General features: G+C 48.2%; 1 protein-coding gene across 1 annotated transcript; it reads left to right on the plus strand.

Moving 5' to 3' along the window:
• The first annotated feature begins 12,400 nt into the window (after positions 1–12,400).
• Positions 12,401–15,202, plus strand: GUCA2B (guanylate cyclase activator 2B). Its single transcript, XM_074167085.1, has 3 exons — positions 12,401–12,475; positions 14,056–14,245; positions 15,135–15,202. Exons 1-3 carry the CDS (start codon positions 12,401–12,403, stop codon positions 15,200–15,202), a joined length of 333 nt encoding a protein of 110 aa, XP_074023186.1.
• The last annotated feature ends 360 nt before the right edge of the window (positions 15,203–15,562 follow it).

Consider the following 15,562-nt stretch of genomic DNA (forward strand, 5'->3'; position numbering starts at 1 on the left):
GTGGGGGTGGTTACAGCAGTGGAAGCAGAGCAATTGGCAGCGCAGAGGCAAACCTGTCTGGGCTGCTGAATTGTGGCAAGAAATTGCTGCCCGGGTAGAGAATCTGTTTGTGAAAGTATGTCATGTAGATGCCTGTGTACCCAAGAGCCGGGCCCCTGAGGAACATCAGAACAACCAGCAGGTGGATCGGGCTGCTAAGATTGAAGTGGCTCAGGTGGATTTGAACTGGCAACATAAGGGTGAATTATTCATAGCTCGATGGGCCCATGACTCCTTGGGCCATCAAGGAAGAGACGCTACATACAGATGGGCTCATGACCGAGGGGTGGACTTGACCATGGACACTGTTGCACAGGTCATCCGTAAATATGAGACGCACTGTAATAAACCAAGCCAAGCGATTAAAGCCTCTTTGGTATGGAGGATGATGGCTGAAATACAAATATGGGGAGGCCTATCAGATCGATTATATCACACTCCCACAAACCCGTCAAGGCAAGCGCCATGTGCTCACAATGGTGGAAGCAACCACTGGATGGCTGCAAATATATCCTGTGCCCCATGCCACCACCCGGAACACCATCCTGGGCCTTGAAAAGCAAGTCCTGTGGCGACATGGCACCCCAGAGAGAACTGAGTCGGACAACGGGACTCATTTCCGAAACAGTCTTATTGACACTTGGGCCAAAGAGCATGGTATTGAATGGGTCTATTGCATCCTCCAATGTGCACCAGACTCTGGGAAGATAGACCAGTACAATGGACTGTTAAAAACTGCACTGAGAGCAATGGGTGGTGGGACTTTAAAACATTGGGATACACATTTAACAAAGGTTACCTGGGTAGTTAACACCAGGGGATCTACCAACCAAGCTAGCCCTGCCTAATCAAAGCCTCCACGTACTGTGGAGGGAGATAAAGTCCCCTTAGTGCACATGAAGAATGTTAGGGAAGACAGTCTGGGTTAGTCCTGCCTCAGGCAGAGGCAAACCTGTCTGTGGGATTGCCTTTGCTCAAGGACCTGGGTGCACTTGGTGGGTGATGCGGAAGGATGAGGAAGTTCGATGTGTACCTCACGGGGACCTGATTTTGGGTGAGAATAGCCAATGAATGAAACTGTATGATGTTAATTGCTAAATGACCCTGCCACTCTACATCTCATTTCTGTAACTGCTATTGGTTGTACTATAGTAAGAATCACCCAAACTAATGACAAATGGACTCTGATGAAAAACCGAGTAAAGTGCAGCAGTGAAGGGATCAGAACTGACCTCAGCAGCTGGCGCCCAGCAACTTTATTGAGATCAACATCTTCAACCCACGGACCATGGACATGAGCTGCACCGGATATGTCAGCTGCAAGCCCCAGAAATACAGCATGTGACAGTCCAGCCCCACACACACCATCTTGCATGCCCTGAGGGACTGTTCTAACAGATGGAGCTCAAAGTCATGGATTAAATGAACGCAACGGACATTTTAGAGTGGTGGCCCACAGACTAAGGACATTATACCTGCACGGATATATATATGTACATATATATATATGTCAGGGGAAACTGATAGCATTTAATTGGAAACTGTAGGATCTGGGCATGGCATGGAATGGTATGGAATAAGGGGTGGATGATGTCCTGGGTCTGGCAGGGATTGGGTTAATTCTCTCCAGGATCTAGCAGGGACACAGGTATCCCATCCCATGGGAGCCATGCCCGGGGGTAGCTGGAGGTAGCCAGGGAAGGGGAGGGACAGGAATTCATCATGGGGGAGCAGAGTGGGCTGAGGGCATCCCGGGTCTGGTCGGCAAGGGGTGGTATCGTACTCGTGGTTGTATATTCTTCTGTCAGTGTTATTGTTGTTGTTGTTTTTTGTTCCCTTTGCTGTTCTGTTAAATTGCCTTTGTCTCAACCCATGAGTTTTGCTGCTTTCTTCTGATTCTCCCCTCATGGCCGTGGTGGCTGTGGGGGGTCCTGTCTGAGCAAGCCATGTGGTTCTTTGTTGCCGTCTGAGGCCAAACCACGACAATGACAAATGTGTTGAGAGTTTATGGGTAAGAACTAAGGGGCATGCTAATATGGGTGACACTGTTCTGGGTGTTTACTACAGACCACCGGATCAGGAGGAAAAAGTTGATGAGGCCGTCTACAGACAGCAGGAAATAGCCTCGCAATCACAGGCCCCGGTTCTCATGGGGGACTTCAACTACTCTGACATTTAGTGCAAAGACAACACAGCCCGGCACACACAGTCCAGGAGGTTTCTGCAGAGCATTGACGATCCCTTCTTGACACAGGTGCTGGAGGAACCAGCAATGAGGAGAGGTGCGCTGCTGGACCTTGTGCTGACAAACAAAGAAGGACTAGTTGGGGATGTGAAGGTTGGGGGTAGCCTTGGCTGCAGTTGACCACAAGATGGTGGAGTTCAGGATCCTGAGTAAAAGAAGCAGGGCAAAAAGTAGGATTACAAACCTGGACTTCAGGAGACCTGACTTTGGCCTCTTCAAAGACCTACTTGGAGGAATCCCATGGGTTAAGGCTCTAGAAGGAAGCAGGGTGCAAGAGAGCTGGTTAATATTTAAGTGCAACTCAAGATCGGTGCATCTCTAGGAGCAAGAAATCAAACAAAGGAGGCAGGAGACTTGCATGGATGAGCAAGGAGCTCCTGGAAAAACTCAGTCGGAAGAAGGAAGTTCACAGAAGGTGGAAAAAGGGACTGGCCGCTTGGGAGAAGTATAGGAACATTGCCAGAGTATGCAGGGATGCAACGAGGAAGGCTAGGGCCTACTTGGAATTAACCTGGAAGGGATGTCAAGGGTAACACAAAGGGCTTCTTCAAGTACATCAGTAGTAAAAGGAGGACTAGGGAAAATGTCAACCCACTGCTGAATGAGGTGGGTACCGTGGTGACAAAGGATACAGAGCAGACGGAGATGCTGAATGCCGCCATTGCTTCAGTCTTTAATGCTAAGGCTGGCCCTCAGGAATCCCAGACCCTGGAGGTAAGAGAGAGTCCGGAGAAAGGAAGACTTTCCCTTGGTTGAGGATAATTGGATTAGAGATCATTTAGGCAAACTCAACACCCACAAATCCATGCGCCCCGATGGGATGCACCTGCGAGTTCTCAGGCAGCTGGCTGCCGAGATGTTAATGCAAAGCTGCTCTCCATTATCTTTGGAAGGTCATGAAGAAGAGAAGAGGTGCCTGAGGACTGGAGGAAAGCCAATGTCACGCCAGTCTTCTAAAAGGGCAAGAAGGAGGACCTGGGAAACTACAGGCCAGTCAGCTTCACCTGCATCTCTGGAAAGGTGATGGAACAGCTCATCCTGGATGTCACCTCTAAGCATGTGGAGGAAAAGAAGGTTTTCAGGAGTGATCAACATGGATTAACCAAGGGGAAATTATGCTGGACCAATCTGATAGCCTTCTAAGACAGAATGACAGTCTGGGTGGATGACGGGAGAGTTGTAGACATTGTGGCTTATGAGAAAGATGAGGACAAACATTTCAGCAGGGCCTGAGCCTATATGAAAAGGGGTAATGGATTTAAACTAAAAGAGAATAGGTTCAGGCTAGATATAAGGAAGAAAATTTTTGTGCTGAGGGTGGTAAAACACTGGCCCAGGTTGCCCAGAGAGGTGAGAGATGCCGCATCCCTGGAAACATTCCAGATCATGTTGGACAGGGCTCTGAGCAACATGATCTAGTTGAAGATGTCCCTGCTCAATCTGCCCTGTTTCAACCCAAACTATTCTATGATCCCGTCCCACCGGTCAACTCCCATTTATATACTAAGCATGACATCTATTGTATGGAATGTTCCTTTGGCCAGCTTGTCCTTGTCCTTGTCCTGTTATTCTCATACTAAATCAAAAACACAGGAGGTACTAGGAAGAAAATTAACTCTATCCCAACTGAAACCAGGACAAGGACAAAGGCAGAGACTGCAGCAGGTACGATAAGGTGAGACTCTTGGACCATACCTGAGCAGCACAGCTCATGGCTGTCTTGTCCTGGGTTTGACTTGAGGGTATTTCCCAGTCTAGACGTAACCCTGGTGCAGAACTGCCTCGTGCTGCCTGCACAGTGTTGGTCTGTGAGCACCAGCTGAAGAACAGGCTCCTGCTGTTCTCACACAAGCTCCTTGTGCAGTGTGTTTGCAGCGAGCTGCTGCCAGTGGAGGAGAGCTGGGTATAGGAACACAGGGAAGTCGAAGCAATGGAGCATTCTGAAGTCAAGCTCCTTTCTCTGGTTACTCCAATGGGAGCAGCAGTGGTTAAGTGGTACAGGTGGACGTAGTGATGGTGTCCTGTGTAGGAAGGCTCTATGGAGAAGGTGTCTTCAAAGACAACCCCTATACCCCAGAGGTGTTCATCCCATTACTCCTTCTTGCTCTTCCTTTCCCTCTGGCCAATGACTCTATCTGTTCACACCACACTTGGCTTCCACGTTGACCCTTCTGGTTTCTCAGCTTCCGTCCTAGGGTCCCTGCTGGGGGTACTTCACCAGTGGGTTTCCCATGTGGACTGGGGGACTGCAGAGGGCTTTTAGGCCCTGACTTCCCTAGTGCCACCTTGTCGAGGCATGGGAGAGAGGAGAGACTGGGCTCAAATGGTCCTCTACCTCCTACCCAGGTGAGGCAGCAGTCCAAAATATCCTAAGTGCTCTAGCGTGACTCATCCTTGTGCTTCCCCTGGCTCAAAACCACTAAGCAGAAGAGGGCCAAAATACAGCCAGGATGGGAGGAAGCCATCTCCTGGGGGAAGAGAGATGGGGAGGAGATGCCTCACTGCTGTCCCTGGACAATGAAGGGGAAAACAGTGGCCCTTGGCTGGAGACAACACAGCCAGAGTAAGTGTGCGGCAGCTCTTGGCAAGGCTGGGGAGAGTCGAGCAGCAGAGACTGTCCATCTGCGGGCTCAGGGACCCCATTTCCCATGAGAAAGGCCTGCCTGGGCTCAGATCCGATGGTTGGTCTCTTGGCAGCCCCAGTCTGGGAATGGAGGCTGGGGGCAGGCTGGGGCTGGGGCAAGGTGTGAGAGGGAAATTGTCCCTCTCATTGCAGTGTCTTCAGAGTAAGTAGTAAGGCAGAGTCTTCAGAAATCTGGAGCCATACAGAGCTCACCAGGAGGAGTGGAAGAAGGCTGTGGAGGTCAACAGGTTATGAGAAACAGCCCCAAACCAATTCTTCTGATAAATATCCCCAAGAACAGGAAGGATTTTTCTCACTGCAGCATTTTCCTCCCTTGCCTGCATAGCAGCACCCAGGAAGGACTGTCTGTTTCTGACAGTTGGGTGGCAGGAGAGCAGCTGGGTCTTGAGGCTGTGCCCCTGAGTCAGACCTCCCTTCCAGCCCAAGGGGGGTAGGCAGACGGGAAGCAGATGGGGACAGGGGTGGGTTCCTCTGGGGTTTGGCCTATTCCCTCTCAGGTCTCGGCCCCTGGCTGATGCACCTAGACTTGCAGTGGAGGGGGTGTCTTAGAGACCACAGAAAACTTCCAGGTTCATAGATTCATAGATTCATAGATTGGTCCAGGCCGGAAGGGACCTCCAAAGGTCATCTAGTCCGACCTCCCTGCAGTCACCAGGTGGCCAGGAGTTCTCTACCCTCAGCTCTATACATCTAACTGAACACCTTTTGGTTTCTGCTTTAGTTTTGTGAAGAAGATGGAGCTCTGAGACCCCAATAAAAAGCACGAGGACAGCACAGCAGCATGGGACATGAGCACAGTGCTGCCTCCTCTGCAGCAGCAGAGGTCTTAGCAGAGTGGGAACTTTCCAAACACTGTATTTCTCCTGGAGATGCCAAATAAAGATGCTGGGGGCCTTCTCAGCTGGAGTCACCAACCTGTGCCTGGCAGGACATTCAATGGCAGGGCTTTGGAAAGGATGTTAAAGACCCTGTGTGCTGCCCCATCCTTGCACACACAAGTAACCAGTGTGGACAGTGCTGACTGTCCCCAGCACCCCTCAGAGTGACTGTGCAGGTGCAGCTCAGCCCAGTCTTGCCCAAAGTGGGAGCTGAGCAGCTCATAGTGGACAAGAGGAGATGCAGGCATCCTGGAAGGGGACAGGAGGGGAGGGCAGTTCCCATCAAAGGGGATGAGGAGTGGGGTGAGTAGGACTCAGGAGGTGATCATCCCCCTGTACTTGGCACTGGTGAGGCCTCACCTCCAGTACTGTGTCCAGTTTTGGGCCCCTTACCACAAAAAAGACATTGAGGTGCTGGAGCGGGTCCAGAGAAGGGCAATGAAGCTGGTGAGGGGTCAGGAGAGTAAGTCTCATGAGGAAAGGCTGAGGGAGCTGGGGTTGTTTAGCCTAGAGAAAAGGAGGATGAGGGGAGACCTTATCACTTTCTACAACTACCTGAAAGGAGGTTGTAGAGAAGCGGGGATTTCCTCCTGAGTAACAGGAGATAAGACAAGAGGAAATGGCCTCAAGTTGCTCCAGGGGAGGTTCAGATTGCATATTAGGCAAAAATTTTACACTGAAAGGGTTATTAAGCACTGGAATGGGCTGCCCAGGGAAGTGGTTGAGGCACCATCCCTGGGGGTTTTCAAAAGATGGGTTGACTTAGTGCTATAGTGCTTAAAGACATAGTTTAACGATGGGGTTGTGTGTGTGTTTTTTGTATGATTTTCTTTTTTTTTTTTTTATTAGTGTTAGGTTGATGGTTGGACTAGATGATCATAAAGGTCTCTTCCAACCTAGACGATTCTATGATTCTATGATCTAAACTAAAGAGGATGGGAATTGAGGGGGTCTCAGCTTGCCTGGAGAAGAAGGGCACTGGGGTTATGGGATTGCAGCCAGAGGGTAGTGGTGTGTGGCAGGCAGTGAAAATGGAGAAGGGGTGAGAGTGTGGAGACAGAAAAAAAGGAGAAGGGGTAAGCATGCAGGAAGGGAAAGACAGGAGATCTGTGCTGTGGTAATGGGAAATTAAAGGGATTTGAAGAGATATCGTGGTAAGCATAGGGTATCTGAGTTCATAAAGGTACTGTGAAGGGTATATAAGCTTGAGTGGGTGGAAAGAAGGGATTTTGAGCCTCCTTAGAGGGGAACAAAAGGGACCTAATGGTCCAGAAGGGAGAATGAAGGGGCTGTGCATGCTCATGAAAAGCATTGAAGGCCATGCAAGTTGTCCTGCAGGGGAAACAAGATCTTCTGAGTGAGCAAGACAGGTAAGGCATGGGATGCAAGTGCTCTTGGAAAGGATGGAAGGTATTGAAGAGCATCCAAGTACTCACAGAGAATTGTGATCGGGACTGTGACTGCTGGGAAGCCACGGAAGGGTGTTGGCAGCTGCTAGTTTGTGGATGGTGTGCTTATGACTGCCATGGAGGTGTCAGTGGTTGTTGGGATGTGGGTGGGGTGCCAGTGCTGTTTGAGTTGGTGCCTCCCTCCATCCCCTGGGTGCTGTGTTCCAGCCAGCAGCACTGAGCACCAGGTCCCCAGATGCTGTTTGGGAAGCGTCCCAACACAGGGGTGACCTGCAAGAAAAGAGCCTGAGAGCATGAGCACCAAGGCCTGTGGAGCATGCCAGAAGGAGAAAAGAAGTGAAGAAAGCACTGTGCTGGATTTGTGTGGCAAGTTTTTGGGGTGGGGGGTGGGGGGGAGGGGGGAAGAGAGAAGGAAGGGGGAGCTGCAGGAGTGGCCTTTGTCAGAAGAGATCAGGAGCTAACCCTGTTTTGGACACAGCTAGTCCCAGCTGGCTTCAAAAAAAAGACTGGAGCCAAAGCTAAACCCACTGCTGAAGCTTGTGGCATTTCTTCAATTTTATTCTTTAATTTATTTTAGAAAGGGTTAAAAATGCTGTGCAGCAGCTGTGAGAGAAAGGAGTGAGAAAACTGTGAGAGAAACAACCCTGTAGACACCAGGGTCGGTGAAGGAGGAACCGGAGGTGCTCCAGGCACCAGAGATTCCCCTGCAGCCCATGAAGAGGACCATGGTAAAGCAGGGAGTCCCTGCAGCCCACGGAAGGCCATGGTGCAGCAGATATCCACTCTGTAGCCTGTGGAGGACCCATGTGGATGTGCCACATGAGTCCTCTACAGGCTACAGCGTGGGGTGTGCCCTGAAGGAAGCTGCAGCCTGTGGAGGGCCCATGCTGGAGCAGTCGCTTCCTGAAGGACTCTACCCCATGGAGAGTTCCCACATTGGAGCAGTTCTTGAGAAACTGCAGCCCATAGGAAGGACTCACATTGGAGCAGTCTTTTAAGGACTGTACCCCATGGCAAGGGACCCCACAGAGAAAAGTGTAAGAAGGAAGGAGCAGCAGAGAAGTGCTCTGAACTGACTGCAACCCCCTATTCCCCACCCCACTTTGCCACTCAGGGTTGGGGGGAACAGTTAGAAGAGTCGGGAAAGAAAGTGAAGTTGAGCCTGGGAACAGGGCAAGTAGGAGAAAATGGTTTTAGTTTTGTCTTTGTTTCTCACCATATTTTTAACTGGCAATAAATGAAATTATCTTTTCCCAACTTGAGTCTGGTTTGTCCATGATGATAATTGGCAAGTTATCTCCCTATCTTCATCTCAACCCATGGTCTCTTCCATCTTATTATCTCCCCCTTTCCTGTTGAGGAGGGTGAGTGAGAGTGGCTGGCTGGGGGTCTGGCAGCCAGCTAAGGTCAAACCCACCATAAGGATGCTGGGCTTGATCTCCATCCTGCTGTCAGAGGACTCACCTCAGCCTTGCAGATAGGCAGCCCTCCCTGGCCAGGCAGGCAGGACCACCTGCACAGGGTGGGGTGACTGCAAGAGCAGGGAGGAAGGAGCAGAGGGGATGCAGCAGGCTGAGCCCTGCCCTGAGGCCAATGCCAGTGTCTTCCTGCTACTGCTGCTGGCTTATCTTAGGTGGGAGGTAAGTACAGTTCCTGCAGGTAACAGTAGCATGTATGCCCTACTCCAAACCTCTGGATTGTATCTCCTGGGGTGAGGCCTGGGCACCTTCCTTATGTGTTTTATTGACCCTCCCTGTCCTCTGTTTCCCTTTGGGCACTCAGAAAGCTGTTCGCCCCCACCCAGGAGCCCTCTGTGCAGCTTTGGGCACCTTAAAGAGCTTTCCACGCTTCTTTTGGAGTTCCATGAGTCCTCTGTGTGCCTTTAGGTGCCCGGGGTACCCTTTTAAGTTTGTTTTGGAGCCTCCCTGAGCCTGTCACATTACTTTCTGTGCCTCCCAGAAACCTTTGGTTTGCCTTTAGTTGTGTGCTGGAGCCCTCCAAGTGCCTCGGGGTGTGCCCACCTGCTGAGACTTACAGAGCTGGAAATGGAGGTGTCCTGGACCTCATCTGCAGGAGCAGCTATGACAAGGGTTGATTTCAAGGACTGCATGGAAAAACTGGTGCCCCCTCACATCCCTACAGCCATGGCTCAGCCCCAGGCAGTACTGAGGTGGAGGTGGCCACTGCTCCACTGTGAAGCTGCAGCTTCACACACCTCTACCCTCACCATCACCACATCCTTCTCCCCAGAGCTGCACTTCTGACCTGAAACTCCTTACCCGCCACAGCCCCATTGAGGATTGGCCCCACAGACCAGAAGCCACCCCAAACATTGTCCCACTGTAGAATGACTTCCTGCTCCCCCCTCCCATATCTTCCCCACCACACTGCAAAGCAGCTTCTACCTAATCCCGTATCGCAGACTCCCCAAACGCCACCACAAAGCAACTGCCCCCACACAGAGAAACCATCCCCACACCCACAGCCCCACAGTTGCCCCTAGAACTGTCCCACAGCTACCCCCCAGCAGCTCCCACAAGCCCCACAGGGAGTTTGTCTCTTGCTGGGTTCTGGTTTGCCATCCGGCTGCCCTCTGCCCGGTCCTCAAAGGATTCTAATGGCACTAGAATAGGTGCTGAGGGGGCTCCAGCTGTGGCTTGCAGGTCCCTGGGGACCTTTGGGGCCTTCACCCAGGCACCTACCAGGGCTGGGCAGGTGGTCGGCAAGTGCTGAGGAAAGGGGAATTGGAAATGGGCCCCAGAGAGGAGCCATTTGTCTGCTTACCTTGGTGGGCTGGGAGCAAGGCATGAGGGGCTTCTGTTATGTTCACGCCCCTGATGGGTCCCCCTGCCCCTTGAGCATGTGGGAAGCTGGGACCAGGTCCTAGAAGACTGGGTGATGGGGCACTGATGTTCTGTGGGGATCCAGGCATGCCTGGGGCAAGGGGACCACTGTCAGCAGGGGTGGTCGTGGCACTCGCCCATGGCAGGAGTTAGTTAGAAGTCGGTTGCAAAGCAGATTCCTCAACAGTGGGGAACCACCACCCAAAGCAGGGCAGTATGGTGCGTGTCCCCCTGCCTGCCCTCCTGGGCAACAGAGCAGAGCCCCTCCAGAGTGTAGGGCCTGGGCAGGGCAGAGCCAGCCCAGAACTAATTAGAGCCTTTGTGATTCGGAGAATGAATGGTTAAAGGTCATTAGTGTAGATTTAGTACAGCTTGGCAAAGAACAGAGCTCCGAGCCCAGGAGCCCAGCATTCCAAGATAAGGAACTGGCCTTGTGTATAAGATAGCAGGAACAGCCTGCACGCTAAGGAGGAGTCCAATTGTCTGGGTAAAGTGTCCATCTGGTCGGGACCAGTTTCGCGGTTTGGGGTCCAGCCAGCCCAGCATTCTAAGCCAAAGGTGAAAGTACATGGTGAAGACTATGAGCCTTCCTCCAGAAGACCCCGGCCCACGACCACTGGGCGACAGTACGCATGCGGCAAGGGGAGGAGACTTATGATAATGAGTTCCTAGAAATAATTAGAATAGTAATGCCTTTTCTTATAATTAATTATAATAACCCAACCCACATTAATGAATATGTATGCTTTTTATCATAAATATATACTTGTTTTACAAGCCAGTGTGCAAGTTAGGAGGAGAAATCCCCCTTGCATATAATAATGCAATAAACATACCTGCTTTATAACTCTATTCGAGTTGTAGGGTTTGTTTCCGTGCGTCATTTGCCAGCATAAAACATTTCTCAAATTGAAGACAGTTGCTTAGTTGCAGACTGTTGCCCTCTGTTCTGCTGGTGTCAGGAAGATTATTTGACATGTCTGTTGTTACTCTAAAGCCACAATATGCCAGAAATCATTTACAGATTAAAGGACCTGAGCTTGATGGGCAGGACTGGGATGAGTGAGGCATGTTAATGCTTCATCTGTGTGATATTACTATGTTTCTGGATAAGACTGAGAGCCACCAAGCTGGTGAGGGGTCTAGAGCCTCATATGAGGAGAGGCTGAGGGAACTGGGCATGTTTAGTTTGGAGAAGAGGAAGCTGAGGGGAGACCTCATTGCCCTCTACAACTACCTGAAAGGAGGTTGTACAGAGGTGGGTGTTGGCCTCTTCTCCCAAGGCAGTAATGACAGGACCAGAGGAAATGGTCTAAAGTTGCGGCAGGGGAGGATTAGATTAGATATTAGGAAGAATTCCTTTACTGAGAGGGTGGTCAGGCACTGGAACAGCCTGCCCAGGGAGGTGGTGGAGTTGCCATCCCTGGAGGTATTTAAGAAACGTGTAGACATGGCACTTCAGTGCCTGAGATTGTTGGTTTGTGTCTGTTTGGTGTGGGTTTTTTGTTTTTTTTTGGGGGGGGGGGGGGTGTTTGGGTTTTTTTGTGGTTGGACTCGATGATCTCAAAGGTCCCTTCCAACCATGAAGATTCTGTGATTCTGTGACTCAGAAGAATAGATTTGATTCATGGCAGCCTTTTTCCTTAGTTACAATCCCTGTGCCTTTTAATGTGTGCATTTTAATTAGGTGCTGAAGAAAGCAGCAGCAGGATGACATTTCAAATCTGATCATATGCAGGTGCAGCCTGTATTCACCTGCCTTGGTCCATTGCTACCATCTTAGTACCTGGAATCCCCAGAAGAGGGAACTGAGTGGCCAGCAATCAGTGCAAGAGATCCTTTTTTTTTTTCCTGTCTCCTTCCAAACCCCTTTCTTTCTCACAGCTCTGCAGGAAGTGGCCAGAAACGTGAGTACACTCCCCATATGAAGACTGAGTTTCAGATGTTGCGTTAGATCAATCTCTACCATTTATTTATTGTAGGCTGGAATGTTTTGCCTGCCTGTGTCATGGCCAGTTTCTCGAAGTGGGAGAGACTTGTAAACCTCAGGATCTGCCTGGGCGTGACTGGCCTACTCTGCTAATGAGTAGATAACTGATAGCCCACTGTGGGTTTATTATATGTCAATAAGGAGTTTAGATTAATGGATTACCAAGCAAATGCTGTGTGAAGTCTTTATAAAGCTCCAGTTTTGCACTGGGAGCATAGAGCTCTGGCTGCTAGGTGGTCTGAGTGCTAAGAAGAGAGAAAGCCTGAAAGACATAAAAGAAAGACAGAGAAAGACCAAAGTCAGAAAAAATAAAATATATTTAGGTTAGGAAAGGCTAGATTTTGCAGGCATTATGAAAGGCTTTCTTTACTTTACAGTCTTTGCAGTCCTCTTACTGGTGCACAGCTCCCAGGCTGTCTACGTTCAGGTGAGTTTTCAGCTCTTTAATTTGTTGGTATTAAAATTCGACAAAGTACTGATATTATGTGAATAGGAATCTTGAACTAAACTAATAGACCTGAAATTTTGCTTTCCTCTGGCTTGATATCCAACTTCATCTCCCTGTGGTTCAGCTTTTCTTTCTGTAAAATGCTTCAGGTATTACTAACATGCTTCTGCAGCTTAATTAACTTCACCAGCCATATCACTGCTCTGAAATCCCTTGCTGACTGAGGCGTTGCATTTCCAGAGTTTTCTTTTGAACATAACCCCATTTGTTGTGAGGCTGCAAGAGCTGGAGACACCCCTAACTCTAGAGAATGATGTAAACAAGATGTGACAAAAGAGAAATTGTCTTGTCTTGCCTGCTTCTTGGAGCCTACACACATATCACATATTTAAAAAAGGTGAAATAAATGCTTAACTGGATCCAATGAAATATTAATGGGTAGATAAGATATTAAAGGAGGGTATATAAAATTTTCCAAAATACACAGCAGCTATGACTGATATTACATGCAACATGGAAGCAGTTAAGAAGGTAGTTCTGTGCTCTTGTCGGTACTTGGGAGTGTGTTGGATCTGTCTGCACTCATCCTTAGAAACAGTTTAGGAGATTTCAGTTTGTTTCTGATGGAAATAACTTCCTCAGAGTACAAAGAGAACTAATATTTTTTAAGCAATTATTGACTCTCTTCATATGGGCGCAGTAGGTTTCTAGGGATAGGGTACTATCTTTGTGCCTTAAAATATCCTCTTTTTCTCCTTCAGATGTCAGAAATATCCAGACATAACAGGTTTAAACTATTCCTTTCTTCCAAATCGTTCTTTAACATTTAGAGTCTCCAGGGAAGAAGTAGCTTCCTACTTAATGAGAGAAAAAATCTCAGTTTTTCACTTGGAGGTGTAAAAATGTAACTAAATTAGAATAGCTGTTTCGAGGTTGAGTAAAAGTGTAGAAAGTGCAACTCCAGAGTTTTCTCTCCCCTGTGTAGTTTGAATTCTTACTTCATTAATCATTAAATCTGTATTTCCCCCAATATATGGGCAGTGTACTCCGCATGTGTGTTGCTCCTTTGACTTGGACTACTGGAGTTCCCTAAGGTCTGACAAATTACTCAGTGTCATATGGTCTTGTTTTCTGAAGTTCTTCCCAAGGCTTCCCTTCCCTCTCCCATAATATATCAGAAGTTGTTCATTTAAGAAAATACTTTGCATAGCAGAAGTGAAGTTCATTTGACTTTATATCATGATTTTGAAGACTGAGTATCATTATCTTGACACTTTCCATCACAGATTTTCATGAATATGGTGGAAGTTGGAGGAAGATGGTTTACTAGGTGTGGAGTAAAAACAGAAAAACTACAGAGATGGATTGTTCTGGTTTGCACTATTTCTGTAATAAAATCTCCTAGTTCAGCAACACAGTAGGCACTTTCATCTTGGAGGGAAGGTGCTGCTCAGATTAAGCTTTCTAATACATCTTTCTTATCTGAGGTGGTGGAGTTTTTGTATTTTGGGGTTTTTTTTTGTTGTTGTTCCTTTGTTTTCCTGGTTCTGTCTACATAGGATGGAGAGTTGAAATTCTCCCTTGAGTCTGTGAAGAAGCTAAAGGAGCTTATGGATGAGAACAGACATATTAACCCTCGTATGGCAGCTTCAGTGGCTAGCTATTCTCCATGTGATGAAAAAGATCTCCCTGAGGAGTTCCAATCTGTGTGCAAAAGAGGAGATGCATCCATGATTTTTGAGAGGCTGAGTATGTAGCTCATATTGCATAGTTGCCATTTTTATGACACTTTTCAACCTTAAACATTCAAATAGCAGCAGGTAAAGAATCATAATCATTGTTCTGTTACTTTGAAAGCAGCTGAGAGAATCCATATTGCCTTTCTACTACCTCTCGTACAAGGGCTGGACTACACTAGCTGTGAGACCCCTACAGGAAAATTTCTGCTCTGCTGGGCTGTGCTGTAGCTTGCACAGGCCAGGTTGCTGTAATCGTGAAAAAGATTCCTCCAAGTAGCTGCACACTAACTTAGATGACTTAAAGTGAGAGAGCCCACAATCTCCTCTGGCTTACAGGAAAAGCAGGGTCATAGCAGTTCTGGCTAATTACAAGTTGTGAGCAGTTCTAATTGCTCTCTCTAGTCAGTGCAGAAGGTGTTTTTCCAAGTAGCCTAAAAGAGGTGTGAGATGTAAATGAGGTGAAACACTCTTTGGCATGATCAGTCTCTATGACACACACAGTGAATCCTGAACTTGCTGCTACAGTGTGCTTTTTTTTTAATATTATTATGTTGCATTTATCTATGTCCAATATAGTGGATACTTTAGGAAGAAATACTACCAATATAACAACTGTTGTGATTCTACAAGCCTCATCCCTGCCACCCTCCCACAAGATGTCCTATTGTTCTCTTGTGTACTCATGTTCCCATTATTTCCCCAATGAATTCAGATTTGATTTCATTCTTTAAGGCAGATTTTTGCAAGAACTAATTTTACTTATACTAGTAATAACTTCAAGGAACATTAAAACTCGTAAAATAGTAACAGAAAGGAGTCTCCAAATCCCTTGATATGTGGCTCTGCTCTCCAAGAAATTCTCTTGCCATCTCATTGAAACTCTCTTTTCTCTCTAACAGGCCTGGCTGTCCGAGAAAATGATTTGTGTGAAATCTGTGCCAATGCTGCCTGCGCTGGTTGCTTTTGAATAAGGATGAAACAACCCAAAGAAGATTTGTCAAGCTAGGAAGTTTGTGCATTCATATTGCAAGATCATACACTTTCACAAATCAATATTTGATCTCCGTCTGCACTACAGTCAAACTGGCGCAGCTGCTAGCTCATGTAGACCTACCAGGGGTAGTCCTGAGGTAGTCAGATCAGGTGCCACCAGCAGTGCAATTCTGGCAACAAGGAGACTGTAAACCTCAGCTGAGAGGTTTCAGTTCTGTGTGAGTTATGTCACACTGGAACAAAAATGCCCTGGGCACAGTTTCATTTTCCACTATTTTGTCTGCATTGGAACACAATGGGTGAAACTGAGCAGCCTCCTGCAGCCTTTTTAATA

Source organism: Numenius arquata, unplaced genomic scaffold (genome assembly GCF_964106895.1).
Source record: "Numenius arquata unplaced genomic scaffold, bNumArq3.hap1.1 HAP1_SCAFFOLD_331, whole genome shotgun sequence".
Lineage (NCBI taxonomy): Eukaryota > Metazoa > Chordata > Aves > Charadriiformes > Scolopacidae > Numenius > Numenius arquata.

What these genes read in the sequence shown, in the direction of transcription:
- GUCA2B (XM_074167085.1), top strand. Translation starts at nt 12,401, where the DNA reads ATGAAAGGCTTTCTTTACTTTACAGTCTTTGCAGTCCTCTTACTGGTG. An exon ending in CCCAGGCTGTCTACGTTCAG is followed by an intron (nt 12,476 to 14,055) that starts GTGAGTTTTCAG and finishes CTGTCTACATAG; the next exon opens with GATGGAGAGTTGAAATTCTC. An exon ending in CATGATTTTTGAGAGGCTGA is followed by an intron (nt 14,246 to 15,134) that starts GTATGTAGCTCA and finishes TCTCTCTAACAG; the next exon opens with GCCTGGCTGTCCGAGAAAAT.